Raw genomic sequence first — 23,468 nt, 5'->3', positions numbered from 1 at the left:
TGCTCGACGTGTTTTATGACGGTTGGCAGTGGTGGGAAAGTTCACTTTCTACATGAACTAGTTCAGTTCATAGTTCACAGCTCCAAAAAATGAACTAGTTCAGTTCTTTTTTTCAATATTATGCTTTAATGTTTCTAAATTATTTCCACAGTCCATATACAACCACAGGGAGCAATTATTTGATTAGTTTAATGCTGAAACTATGTGTCAGATTTCATCTTCATATCCAATTTTGAATCCTTTTTTCGTTCGCCGGCAGTAATACAGTACATTCAGTTCACGTTCACCAAAATTATGAACGCGTTCATGAACACTGGCGGTTGGTATCCAAGTGTTACATTACCGCCACCCGCTGTAGTTGTACGTCAAACTTTAGACTTTATTCTTTAGACTTTATTCTTCAGAAGCACAGAAGTTCAAAGCCTACGAGTTCACACTACAAGGATTGTGGATTACTTTTTCTGATACCAACTGCCATAAAACAACAGCAACACGGGGAAGAAGAACGCAACAACAACAAAAACAACAACAACAACAACATGCCAAAGGCGAAGAAGAAGAAGCATTATTTTTTTTAATTTATTTTAAATTTATTTATTTATTTGACAGGTACAATGCAATCATACATAGTTACAAACAAAGCTTGCAGCCGATGTGATGCACACAAAGATTATAGCCAGAGCTAATTTTCAACTTCTGTCCCTGGTTGGGCTTTTCTAAATCCCCCCACAGATATAAAAGGCATTATAACACATTTCCATTAAAATAAAAGCAGGTCCATTAACGCCCGCTGGGATGTTTGGGACATACGCTCCAGGGTCCCTGGCCAGCCTGGTGAAGATGAAGAAAAAGAAGAGTTGGGTCTGCGCTGTGGGCGGTCTGGAGAGACAGGAGATCGCGGAGGAGAGTGGATCGATGGTCTGGGTGGAAAGGACATTCTTGTGTCTGATGCTGAAAGAAACATGGTCAGAGGAGTTATCGTAGGCGTCCCTACGACAATGTCTGTGGATGAAGTAAAGGAGAATTTGACTGGATCTAAGGTGGTGGACGCTAGGCGGTTGAAGGTGACCCGGTTTTAGGGTAAGATGTGACAGCCTGTCGGTAACGGTAACACTTGAAGGGAAATGTCTTCCTGGTGAGGTGTTCATTGGGTACATGTGCTATAGCGTCAGGCCATATGCTCCACCGCCCCTGCGTTGCTTTAAGTGCCAGCGCTTTGGGCATATTGCAGCGGTCTGCAGAGGGAAGCAAAGATGTGGTAAATGTGCAGGAGATCACGAGTATGGGAAGTGTGACGAAGGAGCAAAACTGAAGTGCTGTAACTGTGGGGAAGAACATAGCTCTGCCTACGGGGATGCAAGTTTAGCAAAAGAGCTGCTGAGGTGCAGAAAATGAAGGTCTCTCAAGGTATATCCTATGCGGATGCAGTCAAGAAAGTTTCAAGTAACGAGTAAATAAAGTAAATACAGAGAGAGGAGCCAGCGCTGCTCCCAGCCAGAGCGAAGTGAGAGAAGCCAGCGTTGCTCCCAAGAAGTGTGAAGGTTCCAAGTGTGGAGGTTCCAGAATTAATGAGAATACATTGGTTGTGGATAGAGAGGATTTTGTGCTCTTTATGGAGGATGTTATAAACTGTGCTGCTCAAACTCAAAGCAGAACTGAAAGGATCAGGATCATTGCTAAAGCTGCAGGGAGATTCCTTGGAACAAAGGAGCTTGATTGGGCTTTATTCCAGGGAGACTCTTCTTCATCTTCCTCTCCTTCTTTGACGTTCGGTGCTTCCACCGTACAGCTTTATTCTTTAGGCTTAATATTTCCACTGATGTCGCTGCTTGGTAGCCGTGCGTCTACGAGACTGGACGAGGACAGGAGACCACCCCCACCCCCATCTCGTCACTCTGATCACTCTGACTCCCCACAAGCAGACCCCCATCACTCCGACTCCCATTTAGCGCCTTTAGCCTGTTTTCTATATCTGCCCAATCAAGCTCCTTTGTTCCAAGGAATCTCCCTGCAGCTTTAGCAATGATCCTGATCCTTTCAGTTCTGCTTTGAGTCTGAGCAGCACAGTTTACAACATCCACCATAAAGAGTACAAAATCCTCTCTATCCACAACCAGGGTATTCTCATTAATTCTGGAACCTGCACACTTGGGACCTCCACTCTTGAAACCTTCACACTTCTTGGGAGCCACGCTGGCCTTTCTCATTTCGCCCTGGCTGGGAGCAGCGCTGGCTCCTCTCTCTGTATTTACTCTAAACTTGTTACTTGAAACTTTCTTGACTGCATCTGCATAGAATATACCTTGAGAGACCTTTATTTTATGCACCTCAGCAGCTCTTTTGCTAAACCTGCATCCCCCATAGGCAGAGCTATGTTCTTCCCCACAGTTACAGCACTTCAGTTTTGCTCCCACGTCACACTTCCCATACTCGTGATCTCCTGCACATTTACCACATCTTTGCCTCCCTCTACAGACCGCTGCAATATGCCCAAAGCGCTGGCACTTAAAGCAACGCAGGGGCGGTGGAACATATGGCCTAACGTCATGGCACATGAACCCAATGAACACCTTACTAGGCAGGCACCTCCCTTCAAGTGTTACCATTACCGACAAGCTGTCACATCTTACCCCAGACCGGGTCACCTTCAACCGCCTAGCGTCCACCACCGTAGCTCCAGTCAAATTCTCCTTAACTTCATCCACAGACGTCGCCGTAGGGACACCTACGATAACTCCTCTGACCGTGTTTCTTTCAGCATCAGACACAAGAATGTCCTTTCCACCCAGACGTTTAGTTCCAATCGCCTTCCGTTGCTGAGCCGCGTCCTTGCACATGACCAGCAGCGAGCCATCTCTAAGGACACTCGCACTCTTGATCACTCCCACAGCTACAGTTAGGCTCTTTGACAATGCCACTGAATTCCATTCCTTAAAGGATGCACTATCCTGTGCAAGCTTTATGATCACCTTACAGTCTCTGCTCTCACCCCGGATATCAATAGCTTCAGCCTCATCCTGCTGCTCATTCCCAGAACCCTCGGACGAGCTAAGGGACTTTTTACGTTTCCGGGCACGTGCAGCCAGAAAAGGCTGCTCCTCCACGCCGTCCAGAACGTCTTCGACCACCGATCCACTCTCCTCCGCCATCTCCCGTCTCTCCAGACTTCTTTGGTGTTTTTTTTCAGACTTCTTGAGTCCAGTAGATGCACGGGTGCCAAGCAACGACATCAGTGGAAATATCAAAGCCTAAAGAATGAAGCCTAAAAAATAAAGCTGTACGGCGGAAGCGCCGAACATCAAAGAAAGAAAGGAAGATGAAGAAGAGTCAGCCCTGGAATAAAGCCGGTCGGACTTTGAACTCTTGGGCTTTGTCAAAGCACTGGAAGACAAAACTGTGAGGAGACCTTGCTCAACACCCGGTCTGGAGAGACGGGAGATGGCGGAGGAGAGTGGATCGGGGATGGAAGACGTTCTGGACGGCGTGGAGGAGCAGCCTTTTCTGCCTGCACGTGCCCGGAAACGTAAAAAGTCCCTTAGCTCGTCCGAGGGTTCTGGGAATGAGCAGCAGGATGAGGCTGAAGCTATTGATGTCCGGGGTGAGAGCAGAGACTGTAAGGTGATCATAAAGCTTGCACAGGATAGTGCATCCTTTAAGGAGTGGAATTCAGTGGCATTGTCAAAGAGCCTAACTGTAGCTGTGGGAGTGATCAAGAGTGCGAGTGTCCTTAGAGATGGCTCGCTGCTGGTCGTGTGCAAGGACGCGGCTCAGCAACGGAAGGCGATTGGAACTGAACGTCTGGGTGGAAAGGACATTCTTGTGTCTAATGCTGAAAGAAACACGGTCAGAGGAGTTATCATAGGTGTCCCTACGGCGACGTCTGTGGATGAAGTTAAGGAGAATTTGACGGGAGTTACTGTGGTGGACGCTAGGCGTTTGAAGGTGACCCGGTTTGGGGTAAGATGTGACAGCTTGTCGGTAATGGTAACACTTGAAGGGAGGTGCCTGCCTAGTAAGGTGTTCATTGGGTACATGTGCTATAGCGTCAGGCCATATGTTCCGCCGCCCCTGCGTTGCTTTAAGTGCCAGCGCTTTGGGCATATTGCAGCGGTCTGTAGAGGGAGGCAAAGGTGTGGTAAATGTGCAGGAGATCATGAGTATGGGAAGTGTGACGTGGGTGCAAAACTGAAGTGCTGTAACTGTGGGGAAGAACATAGCTCTGCCTACGGGGGATGCAGGTTTAGCAAAAGAGCTGCTGAGGTGCAGAAAATAAAGGTCTCTCAAGGTATATCCTATGCAGATGCAGTCAAGAAAGTTTCAAGTAACGAGTTTAGAGTAAATACAGAGAGAGGAGCCAGCGCTGCTCCCAGCCAGGGCGAAATGAGAGAGGCCAGCGTGGCTCCCAAGAAGTGTGAAGGTTTCAAGAGTGGAGGTCCCAAGTGTGCAGGTTCCAGAATTAATGAGAATACCCTGGTTGTGGATAGAGAGGATTTTGTACTCTTTATGGTGGATGTTGTAAACTGCTGCTCAGACTCAAAGCAGAACTGAAAGGATCAGGATCATTGCTAAAGCTGCAGGGAGATTCCTTGGAACAAAGGAGCTTGATTGGGCAGATATAGAAAACAGGCTAAAGGCGCTAAATGGGAGTCGGAGTGATGGGGGTCTGCTTGTGGGGAGTCAGAGTGATCAGAGTGACGAGATGGGGGTGGGGGTGGTCTCCTGTCCTCGCCCAGTCTCGTAGACGCACGGCTACCAAGCGGCGACATCAGTGGACATATTAAAGCCTATAGAATGAAGCCTGAAGAATAAAGCTGTACGGTGGAAGCACCGAACGTCAAAGAAGGAGAGGAAGATGAAGAAGAGTCTCCCTGGAATAAAGCCGGTCACAAAGACATATCATGACCTCATGGGCTTTGTAACACCAAAGCAATGGAAGGAGTACTTTTACGGACTACGACAGAGTCTGAGGACTACGACAAAGTCTGAGGAATAAAGTCTGGCGGTAATGCAACACTTGGATGCCAACCGCCATAAAACAACAACAACAACAAAATAACATCTGGCGGTAATGCAACACATTGGATGCCAACCGCCATAAACAACAACAACAACAACAACAACAACAACAACAACAACAACACATGAGGCATCCAAGTGCCACGTTACTGCTACCCACCACAGTAGTGTAACACACCCTAAGGGAATTTCTCAGGGATGATGGGGGACAGAATGAGGCTGACAGTATGTTTTTTAGCTGGGTAGGAAATGCGAAAGCGCAACTTGCTGGGGTTGGTGATCTAAGTGTGAGCCCTTCGGTGGCTTTGCTATAGCTCCTTGGAAGTTTGTTCCGGCTCCTGTTGATATTAGCTTGCATAGCAAACTTAAAGGAGTCACTGGGAGGGCACCGCAGTTTGTTGTTCAAGAGTTCATCAATAGGCACTCAGATGATACATTTATTTATACCGACGGGTCTAGGGATCCTGAGAGTGGGTGTACCGGCTCTGCTTATTTCGTGCCTGACCTGGAGCTGGCGGTCAAGAAGAGGTTAACAGATCGCCTTTCTGTTTTCACCTCGGAATTCATAGCGATACGGTTGGCATTGGAATGGGCGGAATCTACTTTAAAGTGTTGGTCATTTGTAGTGACCTCTGACAGCCTTTCTGCATTGCAAAGCATTAAATCTGGGAAGTCGGATTGCAGACAGGATGTGTTTTGTGGCATCTTCTGTCCGATACTCTCCCTGTCCAGGAAGGGTGTGAGGGTTTCCTTCATTTGGGTTCCTGCGCATGTGGGGGCGAATCAGCCATTTTGTTACCATCCACCCCCACATGCGCAGGAACCCAAATGAAGGAAACCCTTACATCCTTCCTGAACAGAGAGAGTATCAGACAGAAGATGTTATTTTCCCAGATTTAATGCTTTGCAATGCAGAAAGTCAGAGGCTAACACATTACACTGTAAAGTATATTCAGCCCATTCCAGAGTTCTGAGATGAAGACGAAGAGGTGATCTGTTAACCTTTTGACCGCTACCTCCAGGTCAGGAACAAAACAAGTCATAATCATTCATGTTTACTCAATCAAGAATTTAGCATTTTTATTAGTCATGAGAGTAACCATGTACATATCGATGACAGGATATGAATATTCATTGGGGGGGGGGGAATCGAGTAATGACATAATCATGTTCATACAACTAAATCTTTTTCCGGCTCTGAAATTGTCTTTGAAGTCGTTGTTTGTGAAGGTGGTTCTCTCGGTCATTCATACACCCTAGAAAACAACATACATAGGCCTATGTATTATTATCAAACAGTGACACAAAAAATAACTTTTAGACAATATTACCCAAATGTGTGTTGGCAGTAAAGAATGTACTGCCATAGGTTTCTAGGTTGAGGTCCTCTCTGTACACAGGCCCATCATTCCACATGAGATCATAACCCCCCACTCGCTTTTCTTTGCCATTGAGCCTACCAGACAACAAGATGATCACACAAATGAGCCATCACTTTTAAAAATTGACATTAAAATGTAAAATTTGAGTATTTTTATAGAAATAAGTGTGGGCTGGATTAAAGTGGCTTCCTAAAGTAGAAAGGGATAGAAATAACAGACAGACCTAGTGTAATTGCCATTCCAGGACAGGTCACTCATGAGATTAATTAATCATTATAGCTGAGAGTCAAAAAACAAGAGCAAGACGCATAAATACTTCCTTACTGAGACTTGAGCCACTCATAGGGGAAGTGAAAGATTGTTCAGTCCAGAATTCTGTGTTTGCATTTATAGCTGGTAAGTTACAACTACTATAGTCTTGTTTAGACACTTTGAACTATGATATAAAATGCTCTATGTATCACATATTAAAGATAGGTATAGCGTACACTTTCTTTGCACTTCTAGATTTGCTCAGCTTGCATGTTAGTAGTAATAGTTTTAAGCATAGGTTTCACTAAAACCATTTACCTTCCTTCCATATCAACAACATTTAATGTATCTTCCAGAAGACGACACTTCATCTCATAATCCTCTTTGCTGCTGGCTGTGAGTGATGGAGACGCATTCACTTCGATTAGCCACCTTAAAAGGTTTTAGGAATTTCATTATCAATATGAAACCTCGCAAAAACTAATAACTTTCAGAGCTGTGATACTAACGGCTTTAGGTTCTCATCCAGAAGAATGTCATAGCCATAAAGCTCAAAGCAATGTTTATCATTAATTATGATTTTTTGCACACTTTGTAAGCTGCGGACAAAGATGTTATCTATATCTTTGAAAATGGACTCTATCTTCTCTCTGCCATGTTTGGCTGTTAGAAATCTGCGAAGCTGCTGCACCTGCCACTTGCATCCCTGAATAGAAGCAGAAATGATCATTAAAGCTCAACCTAACAACATAAATAGTGCTTAGACAACTACAAATAATTGTATTATACAGAAGATGATCAAGTTAGGTAGTTTGTAACTCACCTTTTCAGGGTCGTAGTCAGGGGCAGTTTTTTGAACAGCGACATTGGTCAGATGCATATCTAAAATGTATTTGTTAAGGAAAACTGAAAAACATTGTCATTAATTCATTGACTGCCTTTGGGTTAATTAAACAGATGCTTAAGTAAAAACATTATTATTATAAATAATAAGAGCAAGAAGGTCCTGGGATTGATAGAGCTGGGCCTTTCTGTGTGGAGTTTGCATGTTCTCCCTGTATCCGCGTAGGTTTCCTCTGGGTGCTCCGGTTCCCCCTACCCATAAAAACATGTACAATAGTATGCTGGTGTATGAAAGAGAGTGTGTGAGAGTGAAAGCAGGCCAGTTGATCGAAATTAGCCCATGGCTACAATCCGGACGAATTGCATGCATTTCATCTATGTTCATTAACATGCACTGTCTCAACCAAATAAAAACAAACAAACAAACAAACAAACTTTAAATAAGCAATCTTCAACACAGGATACATTTATCATCAATGCTGCTCAGAGAGAATCGAGTATTTGAGAAGCGTGCAAAGCCATCACGGTAGAGCCAAGCCTTCAAGGGGATATACTGAAAAACAAAAGCATTTCAAGAACATGTCTCTGTTTTTTAAGAGATTTATGACAGTTTTAATATAGAAGAGGAAGTGATACGTACTGATGTGACCAGTACATACACCCTCAGGTCAAATTTTCTTCCTGTAGAAGAATAAGATTATTTACTTTAAAGATTAAGTAAGATTAAAAATAATTATACTAATTCTATTTATACATTCACTCACCATTTATGAGATATGGGTTCTCTATATAGCGCTGGGCAACATAGCTCTCAACTTGAGCTGCATCCTTCTGATCCTCTGAGCGAGTGCCATCCTATTTTGACACACACAAAAAACAGAAGAAACATAAGGTTATATACAATAGTTTTGTGACTTTGTGATTTCTACTTTACCTTTTTCCAGTCCATGATGTCTTTTAATTTCCTAAACAGGAAAATACCTTTCCCTTGAGATTTTGCCACCTGAAATAATTAGTATTTATTTATTATTTTTATATTGTGTCAGTCTTTAGCATTGTCTTGTCTTGTTTACTCACTGGTTTCATGATCCAGGTGCTGCCAGGGATTCTTTTATACTCCTCTACAAAAAGATGATATTCACTGGGAAGTGTGTAAGTACAAGGGAAAAAATCACACTTGGACGCCTCCATGCGACCCTCTTCTCTTTCAATGCTTTTCCGATATCGCTTAAGATTTTTCACCATGAGGTTTTTTCGAGTCAGCTGTGAAGCAAAACCAAAAATCATCATTTGTACATGGCTAATTCATATGTTTTTGTCACTGAAGATCGTTCACCTCATAATGATTGCGGAAATGGTTTATTCTTACATGTTCCTCCATGTAAGAATGGTCAAAGTTTTCTCTCAGCCAGCCAACGTCGCACCAGTTAAAGTCCCACTCTCCATCACTGGTCGTTAAAAGCACAAATAAAATTAATCAAATGAATACTTTTTATTTTATAATTTTCTGTCAACACCACTTACTCTCTGGCCTCCTCCCAGCCTGGTCTCTGCCTCAGGACGTCCTGTATGGTGTTGTTCATTAGGCCACATTTATAGTACACAGGTATTCGAGCATCTCTGGACTCATAATGAAAAATTGTGCATATTATTTAGTTATGCAATAATTTAATTTATACAATATTAAAACAACACTCACCGTTCTTTTTTGTCACCATCATAAAAGCCTTTGTTTCCAGAGGTCTGAGCAGATAAAAGGTCAAGATGTCCAAAAAGAAAAACAAAAGGAAGGAGCAACAGAATAGCTGTTTACCAAACCTAACCTAATGTCTAACAAGATCATTCAATTCTATTCAACTTTATTCCGGACTCAAGCTTATAGTGTTTCCATATGTAACGCTGGAGACCAACATCTCCACGGAGGCCTCCCATGAGCACTTGCAGTCTGTGAAGACTGTAGTGACCATGAGCACCTGCAGCCTGTGAAGACTGTAGTGACTGTAGTGACCATGAGCACCTGCAGCCTGTGAAGACTGTAGTGACTGTAGTGACCATGAGCACCTGCAGCCTGTGAAGACTGTAGTGACCATGAGCACCTGCAGCCTGTGAAGACTGTAGTGACCATGAGCACCTGCAGCCTGTGAAGACTGTAGTGACTGTAGTAACCATGAGAACCTGCAGCCTGTGAAGACTGTAAAGACTGTAGTGACCATGAGAACCTGCAGCCTGTGAATACTGTAAAGACTGTAGTGACCATGAGAACCTGCAGCCTGTGAAGACTGTAGTGACCATGAGCACCTGCAGCCTGTGAAGACTGTAGTGACTGTAGTGACCATGAGCACCTGCAGCCTGTAGTGACTGTAGTGACCGTGAGCACCTGCAGCCTGTGAAGACTGTAGTGACTGTAGTGACCATGAGCACCTGCAGCCTGTAGTGACTGTAGTGACCATGAGAACCTGCAGCCTGTAGTGACTGTAGTGACCATGAGAACCTGCAGCCTGTAGTGACTGTAGTGACCATGAGAACCTGCAGCCTGTGAAGACTGTAGTGACTGTAGTGACCATGAGCACCTGCAGCCTGTGAAGACTGTAAAGACTGTAGTGACCATGAGAACCTGCAGCCTGTGAAGACTGTAGTGACTGTAGTGACCATGAGAACCTGCAGCCTGTGAAGACTGTAGTGACTGTAGTGACCATGAGCACCTGCAGCCTGTGAAGACTGTAAAGACTGTAGTGACCATGAGAACCTGCAGCCTGTGAAGACTGTAGTGACTGTAGTAACCATGAGAACCTGCAGCCTGTGAAGACTGTAGTGACTGTAGTGACCATGAGAACCTGCAGCCTGTGAAGACTGTAGTGACCATGAGCACCTGCAACCTGTGAAGACTGTAAAGACTGTAGTAACCATGAGAACCTGCAGCCTGTGAAGACTGTAAAGACTGTAGTAACCATGAGAACCTGCAGCCTGTGAAGACTGTAGTGACTGTAGTAACCATGAGAACCTGCAGCCTATGAAGACTAGTGACTGTAGTAACCATGAGAACCTGCAGCCTATGAAGACTGTAGTGACTGTAGTGACCATGAGCACCTGCAGCCTGTGAAGGCTGTAGTGACTGTAGTAACCATGAGAACCTGCAGCCTATGAAGACTGTAGTGACTGTAGTAACCATGAGAACCTGCAGCCTATGAAGACTGTAGTGACTGTAGTAACCATGAGAACCTGCAGCCTGTGAAGACTGTAGTGACCATGAGGAGCTGGCATATTTGTATTAGTCTAATCATAATTGATGTATAATTTAGACAGGCTTTTGCCCAATGTTTAATGAACCTGTCATGCATTTTAATCTAATAAACAACAGCCATCTGCGCAAAATCCACACACTGACACATTGCAGAAAAATGACTAACTTAATAACTGTGACGTTAGTCAGTTGGAAATAGAAAATAGGCTTAATTACCTTGCCTTTTGACATTCTGGATACAATTAATTGGCACTTTATCCAACAACCTCGAGTTTTGAGAGTTAACACAATAAAGCTAATGCTAACCGTTAGCTCGTTTGGTCAAGGTGCGTTACTGTAGCAGTGTTGTTATGGTAACACTAAACAGAGCGCGTGTGAGATGACAGTCTATGGTCCAATCACAATGACATAAGCCAAGTTTGCATATCAATTTAAAACTTAGAGGAAATAAATTCTTATATTCAGGGGTTTTAGAGGGGACATAAAACAGACAAACTTTAACAGAAAAAAGCCCCCCACAATATTCTTTTAAAATTATTTAATGATAACCATATTTACAAAATATCATTTATATGCATCATTTTATAACTAGCTGTTAACAGATTTCCTTCGTACAGTTACACAATAAAACATCATTCAATGTAATATGTAACAAAACGTGTTAAAAGCTTAAGAAAGTAATACTGCTAATTAAAACAAGGGAGTGTCTGCAGTGCCGCGGCGCGCGGCCGAAACTGCCATGTTATTTTTGTGCCGGCCGCGCGCCGCGGCTCCTGAAACTGGGTTAGGGTTAAGGTTAAGGTTAGGGTAAGGGTTAAGGTTAGGGTTAGCCATGAGGCTATAACGGGGTGTAAGGGAAATACCGCGGTCCCTGAAACTGCGCGGCAATTTGACCGCGCCGCGGCTCTCCAGCCACGGCCTTAAGACAAACACATAAAAAGTAGTCAAAGTTTACGTTTCATGAACATGGTTTGTGAGGAGTATGACGAAAAAACTGCATAAATGTGAGCAATTAGTCTGATTAATTGATAACAATTAATTTTAAGTACAATACTGTATACAATTGACCATCATGTTATTTCTATCACTCATTGCTCGTCACATTGACCCGGAGTCCAAGAAGAGGCTCTGATATTTCTGCAAGATGGACTTTGCACCATCCTCTGGACGCTGAATCAGAGGAAGTCGAGGTGGACCGAGACTCAAGCCAGACACATCTGACATGAGCTGCTTGTTTACTCCCACGTCAAACCCTGCAAAGGTGCAAACGTTTAACCATTCACAGAAATTGAACCCCCATCCAACACAAATGTCACTTACCAATTGTCATGGCAAAACTTAGAAGGTCTTGCAATTTGAACTAAAAACAACATTAAACGCATCAATATTGTATTATTAAAAGTATGAATCAATACAGATAAGAAAAAAAACAAACAGCCTACTTGTATGGCCCGAGCTTGCAATTGGTCACCATTTTCAAAAGCAGTGATCAGTTTGTTGATATAACTTCCTACATAGTTATATGTGCTATGAGAAAATCAGAATCAGAAAAAAGTTTATTGCCATTGTCATTGAACATAAATATTCAATTTTGATTATAGTATTCAGTTTAGAATATAATAGCTTACTTGTACATTTAGTAACACTAACCTGCCCACGGCTCCATTTGCACCCATTGCAAGACCAGCAAGTAAATGCTAAAATGCAAGTTGGATGTTTTAATTAATGTCAATATAGTGGTAGTAGTAGTTTGTAGAGATTGCAGTTGAAATAGAAAAACAATTTAAAGTTAACATTATAAATCAAAGCTGCTGACCTCGTCTACACCATAGACCACAGACCAATGTGGTTGACTTTTGCTGACACACTGACCAAAATCCAAGAGGTCATTCCCACTGAACTTTATTCCGCTAAAGGAAGGAATAAGATCTTCAATCCCATTCAACACATCTCGCACTGGCACTGCGAGTACATGAGCAACAGTAAATTTATATATAAATAAAAATATATATAATCTCTCTCGATGAGAGCGAGAGAGAGTGTATATGCAGCGTTGGTAAAACGCAGACAGTTACCATTCACTCCAGTCACTGATGGAATATGATAGTAATAGAAGGGTATAGTTGGCGCTGCCGAAGCCACTTCTCGCAGAAATGCTATCAATGCAGCTGAAATGAAGAGTAAATGTTTTGTTTAGTCCATAGTATAGAGACGGTAATATAATAATACACATAAAAGGGCAAACCTGCAGTGCTGGGTTTGAAGAAGGATGGGGAAATGACTGCTATCCCATCTGCCCCAATTTGAGCCGCATGTCCCGCCTGGAGGAAATGTTTACAAACCGACATTTAAAGCTAACATTATTAGCTCTATTTGCACGAGATTAGAAACAGAGACAGTGTTGGTAATTATTACAATTCACCCGAGAAACTCAATTAAAATTAATCATGATGCAAAAACAGTTCAGTGAGACAAAAAAGTAAATTCCTGTTTAGTTTGAAGTAAATATTTCAACAACTTACTAATTCCTGAGAATCTTTAAGACTCATGCAACCGACATGCACTACCACCTGATCCATTCTGTAGAAATATGTGCACAAATAAATAAACATGAAATAATGGAGTTTATATTATAACCCTAACCTGTACAGTGATGAAAATATACATTTGAACATGCCGTGATTTTACAAGTTCCCCCACTTAGAAATTATGAAAGGGTCTGAGAGAATGAATAGGGCTGTGTAGTGCAACAACCTTGTTCCCTAAAAGATGTGTGTGGAGGATTAGCCAAAATCCTGCTGCAAAGTGTGCAAACCTGTTCAGGAAGTACATGAAACAAGGGCTGCAGCTATCAATGATCAAATAACCGTGCTCTTTCACACAACAGAACTCTTCCCAGTCACACTCGTGTCGCGCTTTAGTTGCTGCAGGTCCGCGCGGAATAAGCTCCATGTGAAACAAAAGCGCCACCAAGTCATTCCATGCGCCGCAGATTCACATGCTTTTAATTAAATATGTAAATTAAACGAATCATCGAGGCAATAAAATAATAATTGAAACTTTTTTGTAATCAAATTACTCAATTTACTCGAGTAATAGTTTCAGCCCTACAAGAAAAGTTTGACCTCTGTAATTGTAAACAAAGGCTTCTGTACCAGATATTAACATTTATTTTTCAAATACTTATTTGCAGCAATAACATACAAATAAATTATTAAAAATTCATGCAATGTGATTTCTGGATTTTTTTTGTAGATTCTGTCTCTCACCTACGATGAACATTTCAGACCCGTCCATAATTTCTAAGTGAGAGAATTTGTAAAATTGCAGGGTATTCAAATACTTATTTTCCTCACTGTAGATATAATTTATTACATACTTCCCCTTGGCTTTATGGCACCAGTCCTCAGCTAATGCCTTCCTTTCTGCAACACTTAAAGACATGCTCTCGCCAGTTGTGCCATTCACTGCAAACAATATCAATACAATATATAGAGAAATCCAAATACATAGTTTGAAAGTGATGCAAAATCACACACACACACATTTTTTTTTGATCCAATTAATACTTCACATGTACAGGAAGCTGAACCCCATAATTACTGTCTATATACAACTCTCACTTAAGACAGTAAATACCACATAATACTCACCAAATATACTTTTTACATTTTGCTTCTCAATCAAGTAGTCAATGTAAGGTCCAATCACAGACAAGTTTATTTCACTGTTGAGAAAAGGATACATTATGTTCCCTATTCAATAAAAGGTATTTAAAATCACTTTATGTCTAGCCACAGCAATAACGCAATAAGCCTATGTGATGGTTTTGAACAAAAGCAGTCGTCTATATAATTGTGGATAATTGTATTTTATAGTTGGTACCCTTCAGGAGTTAATGGAGTAAATGTAGCTGCAACAACTCCACTCAGTTTTGTTTCCACAACAGGAGGCATTTCTCATCCAGCTGGTGTGGTAAGAAAGACAACAGAAATGGGATATGCATTAATGTGCATAAAAAATACACCAAATACCTTTGCTCTTGGTTTGGGAGAAGGATGAACAACAAGCAGCTAGCTGGTGTCCCCAAACGACTCCGAAGTTATAAGTTGCTGATGCTGTTGGTCACGGTTTATAACTGTGGCTCGTGGGTGTACTTCCTGTTTGAAACGCGAGCGGTGTCCAAGTCTTTTTGGGAAATGTAGTCCAAAGGTTAAAAATGAAGCAACGCTGTCAAAGAGTGAGACGATACAAGAAAATTCAATGGAGAAAATCTTTAATTCAAACGGGGCAAGCGTTTGTTTAAAAATATGTAATGACATGTTTATGAAAAAAAAAAACATAAAACATTAAGCATAAATTCAAATTGTTAGTCACCAAACCTAGTCTTTTTGTTTTTTTTCAATAACTAACTCTTAACCCCTGGACAAGAATAAAAAAATATAGTTTTTGGGTCCTGCTGACAAAAGTCACATGGCTCAACTTCAGAGCCAAATCTTCCCCTCAATGTCTCAGCTGAAGAAAAGTCTGAAGTATAGGCGGTCTAAATAAAGTCTAAAGAATACAGCATGGGAGTGATGTAACACTTGGATTCGATGTAAGAAAAAAAAATCGATGTCAAAAAAATTCGATGTCAAAAAAAAACAATTCGTAATAAAAACACAAAAGAACCTTCATAGGACACCAGCCGCCATAAAACACCAAAGAAGAAGAAGTTGTTGTTGAGAATTTTAAATTGCATTTCTTTTACGTTTGGCACCCTATCCCTACACATTTCCAGCATTTTTCATATATATCGGAGTTGTTTATGACAGCCATAGATCGATTAAATATTCCTGTATCTATTATATCGGATGGCCGCGTGTCACGAGCCTGGTCACGAGGGTCGCGAACGTCACGCGTGTCTTCAGGAAGCGGATGTTGTGGACGTATTTATCATAACAGCATCCGGTTTCTCTGTACAGGCTAGCCAAAGGTGCTCGAGGTGCCGCTGTAATCGACTAAACTGCCCTCCTCACAGACTGAGACATTGAGTGCGTTCTAAAATGGACGGGGTTGTGGCAGGTTCGCTTGATATAGTTCTTTCTGGGGCTCCGGGAGCTCTCAGAGTGTGCACATCTGTCAACTTTCTGCTGCTTAGCTGCCTGAGCCGACAGAAACTCCGCTCAAGAGGAAATTATTAACTTGGCCTCTATGGACCGTTACAGGTCACTGCTGGCGTTTTAACGGAGAATTTGACAAGAGTGTAACATGTAATTGACTGGATTCATTTTCTGATCGTGAGATCGAAGGAAATCCGGTCTATCGAGTAAATTGTGACCCAACACGGATATTACAATCCAGCCGGTTACTTACTTTGTCAAAACGTCAACGTGTCACGACCTACTTTCTTGTAGATCCGGGTGACAGGTTGGAAATGTAAACAGGTGTGACTGCTGCTTATAAGAGGATACGCGTAACGGCACAGCTTTCTCGTCTTCTTTTTCCTTTATAGAAGCTGATGGATTGGCTGTTGCACAGTGACGAGGGATAGATTAAAAAAATAATAATAACATGTTTTCTCCCGTGACTAAGTTAGGGTCTGGTTAGATCAGTGGAGTAATGTCAGGGTTTCTAGGACCAAGACAAATCGGCTAAAAGTCTTTTGTGTCAAGCTGAAGTAAACCTTGCCCTTTATAATGTTATTCAAACTGTTAATACCAACGCTTGTTGGTGCATTATGCATCTATGGAGAGGCAATGACACGAGAGGAAAAACGCAAGTTGAAGTAAGTACCAAAATATCTCACATCCATTAATATATACTTGTATTCAAATTCTGTTAATTTTCTATTTCTAAGGAACCAAGTTGTGGAGATGTTTGACCATGCATATCAGAATTACATGGTAAGCACTCATTAAAAATACAATGCAGGGTGCTGTCTCTGGAAAAGACCAGAGAAGAATATTTTGTCATTTGTAGTTGAACGGGAGCTTATTTTTGTCTTGCTCAGGACCATGCATATCCAGCAGATGAACTGATGCCATTAACATGCAGAGGCAGAGTGCGAGGCCTGGAGCCCAGCCGTGGGGACGTGGACGATGCTTTGGGAAAGTGCGTGAATTAACTTAATTCTGATTGAACTTAAGCCATAAATAAGTCCACAGCATGCTGTAAAATTAATTGAATTACAAACCTTTTTATTTAGTAAAATGTACGTTATCAATAAAAATACCTAATACTTTTTCTTTACCAGGTTCTCTCTGACACTCATTGATACTTTGGACACTCTAGTGGTGAGTTACAATATTCTTTTTTATTTGTTTATTCATCTTAAAAAGCACTGTTCTCAAGAATGCATCTTCTTTAGTTGACTAATTGATTTTGTATTTTTTAGCTTTTAAACAAAACCACAGAGTTTGAAGCTGCTGTTAGAAAAGTCTTGTCGGATGTGAAGCTGGACAATGACATTGTGGTTTCAGTATTTGAAACCAACATTCGTGTTCTTGGGTAAGACTCATTCAGCTACAGAACATAAGTAAGATATAAACTGTACAATTTTGTTTATGATACTATTTTGTGTGTGTTTTGTGAAGCGGTCTCTTGGGAGGTCACGCCATGGCTGTCATGCTGAAAGAGGGAGGACATCTCATGCAGTGGTATCAAGATGAGCTTTTGCACATGGCCAAAGACGTGGGCCTTAGACTCCTGCCAGCTTTTAACACCAGCAGTGGCCTGCCTTATCCTAGAGTGAGACACACTACAGATACTTAGACCATTGTCAATAATGTGGAAAGAATTCAAAGCAACATTAATGTGTTGCTTTTACAGGTGAACCTGAAGTATGGTGTGAGAGGCCCTGAGACAAGAACGGGCACAGAAACAGACACTTGTACTGCATGTGCTGGAACCATGATTTTGGAATTTGCTGCGTTAAGTCGTTACACTGGAGATCCAGTGTTTGAGGTAACAAATTAAATGATAATTATTTTAAATTACAATGGTTGCGTAATTCTTTAAAACATTGTTTTTTAAATTGCTTTGTATACTGTTTTGTTTGCAAAGGGTCATGCTTCAATATTGTGTTTGAAAGCTGTTGTGTTTAACTTTTTCTATCTATCTATCTATAAAAAAGAGTTTTTACCTGTATTACTATTCCTTTTTTTTTTATTGTAAATCGATAGACTGCATTTTTTTGGTCATCAATGTGCTTGTCCTACATAGGCTCATGCACGGAAAGCCTTGGACTTTCTTTGGGAAAAGAGGCAGAGAAACAGCAATCTTGTTGGAACTACAATTAACATCCACTCTGGAGAGTGGGTCCGTAGAGGTGGGTCCAGAAGAAAAAATATTTAAAGTAGGATGGTTAAGTTGAGTTTAGTCAGTCCCATTTAGTTTCTATTGGCTTGAACTTGTGAAGGATATTTATTTTGTATGTTTTCACAGACAGTGGAGTAGGAGCTGGAATTGACTCCTACTATGAATACCTGCTGAAGGCTTATATTCTTCTGGGAGATGACCAGTTCCTCCAACGCTTCAACATTGTGAGAGCACACACAAACACAAAGTGTAACCTGAGCCACATTACACAATCATTCTGTCATATTATTGCTGGTCATTTTTTTGTCTGGGTCATATTGACAATTTCTTCTCAATTCATGATTCATTTAGCACTATGCATCCATAATGAAGTACATTAGTCAGCCTCCACTGCTGCTTGATGTCCACATCCACAAACCTCTACTTCCTGCCCGGACATGGATGGACTCTTTGCTTGCCTTCTTCCCTGGTCTTCAGGTTTGTTTCATCTCCATCTCTGCTTAAAATATGTTATGGATAATCATCTATATATTTCCCTTTATGTCGTTTTCTTTGTGGATTAATAAAGTTTGTCTAAATCTGTGCCTATGCTTCAGGTGCTAAAGGGAGATATTCGGCCAGCTATTGAGACACATGAAATGTTGTATCAAGTTACCAAAAAACACAACTTTTTGCCAGAGGTAAAATAACAAAAGTGCTCATAACAAAGCCAATCTTAAAATGGATGTAATATCTACTGTGACTTGTTTTAATGTCTGTCCTCTAGGCTTTCACAACTGATTTTAGGGTACACTGGGCTCAGCATCCCTTGAGGCCAGAGTTTGCAGAGAGCACTTACTTCCTGTACAAGGTAATTTGTTGCCTGAACATTGTTTCTTCTTGATAAATCTAAAACCAACATTAGATGTTGACAACATGTCTCATTTTGTTTTACAAAACTGGAACAAGCTCTGGCTAAACAAATCCAATTTAAATTACATACAAAAATAGTGAATATATGACTTTTTCCTGTTGCTTTTTTCAATCCACGCACTGATTCACATTCTTACAGGCTACTGGAGACTCGTATTACCTGGAGGCAGGTCGCACCATTCTGGAAAACCTCAATAAATATGCGCGTGTCCCCTGTGGCTTTGCTGCGATGAAGGACGTACGCACCGGGAGTCATGAGGACAGGTCGGAACAAATATTAATCATTTTATGTAATAACAGCTTAATGAGATGCACGGAACTCGATACATTACATTTTTTTTAATAAACATTTGATACAACTTTTCCTCAGAATGGACTCTTTCTTCCTGGCTGAAATGTTTAAATACCTGTTCCTGCTTTTTGCTGATGTGGAAGATGTACCATTTGATGTGGAGGACTACATTTTTACTACAGAGGCTCACTTTCTCCCTTTGTCCCTCTCCACTTCTCCCCACTCTTCGTCCATCACTTTAAATTTAACGGTGAGAAAGGATCTATTTTAAACGTACAGAGTAATGTAAAAATATTAATTATGTTATTATTCATTTTAGTCGGAGGAAGAATTTGATGACTCAAACTTTGACTGGACATGTCCCAACACCCGTCTGCTGTTTCCTGATCCAGCGTTTCCTCAACATATCAGAGAACCCATCCGCAGTGTAGTGGACAAGAGCTGCCCTCGACCTGCTTCTTACAGGTTTGTGAAAATACAAGCGTCAATAATCGTATACTACTCTTGTTATATACAATATTTTACTCTGTGTAGAGAGCCTGGTATGGGCCGTCCTCCTCTGAGAGCTCAGGATTTTATGGCAAACAACCCTGAACATCTGGAGCTACTCAGAAGAATGGGTGTTAGTCTTATCCACCTGAAGGATGGACGAGTGCAGCTGGTTCAGCATGCTACACAGGTGACCAATGATGCACAAATGGTGAAGACCTTCACTGAACACACGCAAGAAATGTGCATGTTTTTACTTCTTTGTCTATGTCCAGGCCGTGAGTGCAGTAGCAGCAGAGGACGGCGTTCGGTTTATGCAGGAGATGATGGAGTTGTCCAGTCAGCAACAAAAGGAACAGCTTCCCCCCAGAGCCATTCAGATTGTCTCGCATCCGTACTTTGGCAGAGTGGTGCTGACAGCAGGCCCTGCACAGTTTGGCATAGACTTGTCCAAGAGTATCACTGGGGTAAGTTTAATGGGCTGTGTGTAGTTTGTTACGCAATAAAAACCCTTGTTTTACCTTTTTATACTGATGAGTACATTGACACTTTGACTAAACGCCGTGGCTGTCCCTGTAATCAAGGATATATAATTTTTTTTTTTTTTTTAACCTACAGTTAATCACTTGATTTGCTTGTATGCAGGTGAGAGGGTTTGTGACTGTAGCTGAACCGTACAGTGGCTGTAGTGAGATTACCAATGCTGAGTATATCCAGGGCCACATTGCACTGCTACAGAGGGGCCAGTGCATGTTTGCAGAGAAAGCCCGGCATATTCAGAAGGCTGGTGCCATCGGAGGTATTGTCATTGGTGAGTCTTTTACTATTAAGCATAAAACTTTACACTTCATTATTTGATTCAAACTCTATACTGGGTTATAATGTATTGTGATATGCAATATTGTCTCCATACACAGATGACAATGAGGGCAGCAGCAGTGACACCGCTCCACTATTCCAAATGGCTGGAGATGGACGCAGCACAGACGACGTCACTTTACCCCTTCTGTTCCTCTTCCACAAAGAGGGTAACATCTTGTTGGAGTCCCTGAAAGAGTATCGAGAGGTGGAGGTGCTTCTGAGCGACAAAGCTCGAGACAGAGGTATGACCTTGTATGACCTTGTCCACTAGCTCTGGATTCATGAAACCTACATTAAGAGTAGAAATGTCTCAGTAGCTACTGCAACTTTACTATTTGTCTTTCTGCTTTTGTCGTCCTTGTCACTGTAACTGTGGCTTGTTTTTCCCTTTCTGTTTTTCTCTTTTTAAACAATCCTGTAAACTCTGGATCTACAGCATCTATATTTAAAGGTAAATCTCTTCCTGCCTGCTTGATTGAAGACAGTAAGTTATTTTAATGTAGAATGTTATATTCTGTCAGCTTGATACAGCAATTTATTTATTTATGGGTTTACAGGGAACGGACAATGCACTTTTCTCACTTTTGGATTTTTGTCTCAATACTTCTATCCTGAAAAAAAGCCCTTCATTTTTAATAATTGGAAAAAAAGAAAGTCTCATAGGGGAATAATATGTTTATGATGTATGCTACTTATAAGTTATTAGACATACACCATCACCAAAGGATTCATTTTTTGTGCATTTGACTTAGCATTCAATTTTCTTGATAATTTCTTTGACTGTAAGTCTGTGCTCGTCCTGCCTTGTTCCCAGCAGCAGCAGAACCTCCTCACCTCTGCTGTTGATCAAAGAACATACTCCTCTCCTCCTATTTTACTAAACCAATGATAACAAGTAAAGGTGTTTAAACAGGTTGTTTTCTACAGAAAACTTAATATAAAGTCTTAATTAATGTCAAAGATTGCATTTTTGATTGCATTGCATTGTGTTGTGTGTGAATTGCAAATTGAATGAATTGCCTTTAATTACTGACACTTTAAGCCAAACTCTGGATCACTTTAAGCAAAATAACACATGGCAGGCTCTGCAGCCGGCATCATGAGTTTGAATCCCACTTTGATAATTGGCTGCTTGTCCTCCCTTCTCCCTCTCAAATAATGTAAAGCAGCAGTAAGTCTGCTGTTTACTTCCTCTGTGTGCGACAGCACGGTAGGGTTTATTTTTATTTTCTACTTGGTTAATGATGATAAAGAATTGACTTTAAATATTGCTGCTACGACGAGTACCGTGGATACAGACCAGACGTTTACCAACCTAAAGAACACATTAAATCACTAAACTTTCTCAATGAATCTTCCATTCAATTGAAATTCACATTTTTGGGGGAAATTATGGCTTCATTTTAATATACCGTAATTTGTGAAACAATTGTATGATTCTGCAAGTTTTCATTATGCATTTCTGCAAAACTTTTCTTTGAGAAACATGACTCATCTGTATTCTGCTGTTGGTCAACAGCCAATCCATAAAAATTGTGCCATTTCTGGATGAAAACTGCTAATACAGATCTGCTCTGGACAGAGGAGGAGTATTTATGTTTGCTCTGAAGGTCTGTGTATACAGTCCGTGTATACAGTCTGTGTATACAGTCTTAACTCCTGTTTTCTATTCAGATGTCGACACACAAACACAAGACGGCTGTGCAACTAAAGCAACAACTACAGCCTCCTCTGAGCCTCAGGGCCTATCAGACTTAACCTCGACAGAGCAAGCTAAACCTGCTCCACAAGCTGTGACTTCACCCAACGAAGTTGGTGGGGCAGATGAAGGAACCAGTCCTGCCCCGGATGTTGACCTTCCTGAAGACTTGACCCACATAGAGTCACATTCAGATCAGGCAAAAGAGAAGACAGACTCTGAGCCAAAGGAGGAGGCCAAGGAGCGGACAGAAAACAGGCGGTCAGTGGAGTCGCTGCTTGCTGACTGGCAGGAGGACTTGGAGGCATTCCAGCAGATGGAGAGGGATGAACTCTGATATAATGTGACATGTTGAGCCCTGAGACTGTGGTGAGAGCGAACATCCATGTGACCAGCCTTAATTAACCAGTTCCTGAAAAACAAGTGTACATTTAACATATGCATCTATGTTAAAAGCTGCATTATGCATTTTACACTGTAGGTGGCATTATGTGCCAAGGCAGCCCAATGGTGTTGGACCACAAGGGAGTTTGTTGCTTGGTTGTAGGGAATCACAGACCTCTTACCTCATGAACCATAGTTTTTTCCTCTTCATTCAGAACATATATTGGACCCAAACTGTACTGTATGTGACGGTGCAATCGTCATTTTAATTACTTGTTTTATGAATGCTTATTCCAACCTTTTGTTTTACTAATAAGGTCTCCCAATTTGGTTTTATTCAAATATGATAAATGTGAATGTGTCACATCAACAAATGACTAATGGATAAATACAAAATTATGACGATAAAAACATGTTGCTGTAAAATAGAAAAATGAATACAGTGCTGCTTTGCTCAGGTTCTCTTGGAGCATCCTGCAACCAAATCAAACCACAGACTTTCCGCACTGCACTTCCATGGGCTGCACATACCGAGGCTACCATGAGAGGGCGCTGTGACATCTGTTTTTGTCTGTCATGCTGATTATTTTCAATGGGAGGAGGGAATTGCTGTAAGTAATAAAAGATAAAAGAAAAACTGTTCAGTTGCTTAAAATACTTCCGAGGCTTTGCCTGGAAAAATAGTAATAACAAGTATTGACAATTTCTTAAATCATTATTTCTTGTAGTTTTATATATTTTCTATAGAACATAAATTCAAATAATTTAAACACATATGGTTTTTATGACATTCCGTTA

General features: G+C 41.3%; 3 protein-coding genes across 5 annotated transcripts; 1 reads left to right on the top strand and 2 right to left on the bottom strand.

The window, feature by feature from the left end:
• Window positions 1-6,093: 6,093 nt before the first annotated feature.
• Window positions 6,094-11,216, bottom strand: ttll9 (tubulin tyrosine ligase-like family, member 9). Its single transcript, XM_072438528.1, has 14 exons — window positions 10,951-11,216; window positions 9,193-9,236; window positions 9,018-9,113; window positions 8,830-8,941; window positions 8,571-8,756; window positions 8,428-8,496; window positions 8,258-8,348; window positions 8,134-8,174; window positions 7,959-8,046; window positions 7,474-7,532; window positions 7,160-7,356; window positions 6,969-7,082; window positions 6,348-6,472; window positions 6,094-6,272 (listed from the first exon to the last, which is right to left on the bottom strand). Exons 1-14 carry the CDS (start codon window positions 10,963-10,965, stop codon window positions 6,196-6,198), a joined length of 1,314 nt encoding a protein of 437 aa, XP_072294629.1. The 5' UTR covers window positions 10,966-11,216; the 3' UTR covers window positions 6,094-6,195.
• A 514-nt stretch (window positions 11,217-11,730) lies between these two features.
• npl (N-acetylneuraminate pyruvate lyase (dihydrodipicolinate synthase)) lies at window positions 11,731-14,895 on the bottom strand. Of its 2 annotated transcripts, XM_072439103.1 has the most exons (12): window positions 14,769-14,895; window positions 14,620-14,701; window positions 14,388-14,461; window positions 14,114-14,201; window positions 13,257-13,314; window positions 12,980-13,055; window positions 12,810-12,902; window positions 12,551-12,696; window positions 12,385-12,431; window positions 12,177-12,261; window positions 12,055-12,094; window positions 11,731-11,987 (listed from the first exon to the last, which is right to left on the bottom strand). In XM_072439103.1, exons 2-12 carry the CDS (start codon window positions 14,688-14,690, stop codon window positions 11,833-11,835), a joined length of 933 nt encoding a protein of 310 aa, XP_072295204.1. In that variant the 5' UTR covers window positions 14,691-14,701; window positions 14,769-14,895; the 3' UTR covers window positions 11,731-11,832. The 2 variants fall into 2 exon arrangements, with proteins under 2 accessions (XP_072295204.1, XP_072295205.1); XM_072439104.1 differs by lacking the exons at window positions 11,731-11,987; window positions 12,055-12,094 and having other exon boundaries at window positions 12,177-12,288; window positions 12,343-12,431.
• Window positions 14,896-16,000: 1,105 nt separating this feature from the next.
• edem3 (ER degradation enhancer, mannosidase alpha-like 3) lies at window positions 16,001-23,309 on the top strand. Of its 2 annotated transcripts, XM_072438935.1 has the most exons (21): window positions 16,001-16,501; window positions 16,574-16,619; window positions 16,727-16,827; window positions 16,970-17,009; window positions 17,111-17,223; window positions 17,310-17,463; window positions 17,545-17,679; window positions 17,938-18,043; window positions 18,160-18,257; window positions 18,385-18,510; window positions 18,630-18,713; window positions 18,800-18,883; window positions 19,085-19,209; window positions 19,316-19,487; window positions 19,557-19,702; window positions 19,772-19,916; window positions 20,002-20,193; window positions 20,372-20,537; window positions 20,644-20,829; window positions 21,024-21,071; window positions 22,262-23,309. In XM_072438935.1, the coding sequence occupies exons 1-21, from the start codon at window positions 16,413-16,415 to the stop codon at window positions 22,621-22,623; spliced, it is 2,718 nt and encodes a 905-aa protein (XP_072295036.1). In that variant the 5' UTR covers window positions 16,001-16,412; the 3' UTR covers window positions 22,624-23,309. The 2 variants fall into 2 exon arrangements, with proteins under 2 accessions (XP_072295036.1, XP_072295035.1); XM_072438934.1 differs by lacking the exon at window positions 21,024-21,071 and having other exon boundaries at window positions 16,003-16,501.
• The last annotated feature ends 159 nt before the right edge of the window (window positions 23,310-23,468 follow it).

Source organism: Eucyclogobius newberryi, unplaced genomic scaffold, assembly GCF_026437365.1.
Source record: "Eucyclogobius newberryi isolate DKJ021-1_F unplaced genomic scaffold, fEucNew1.0.hap1 SCAF_9, whole genome shotgun sequence".
Taxonomy (NCBI): Eukaryota; Metazoa; Chordata; class Actinopteri; order Gobiiformes; family Gobiidae; genus Eucyclogobius; species Eucyclogobius newberryi.
This window is presented reverse-complemented; position numbering and strand designations above follow the sequence as displayed.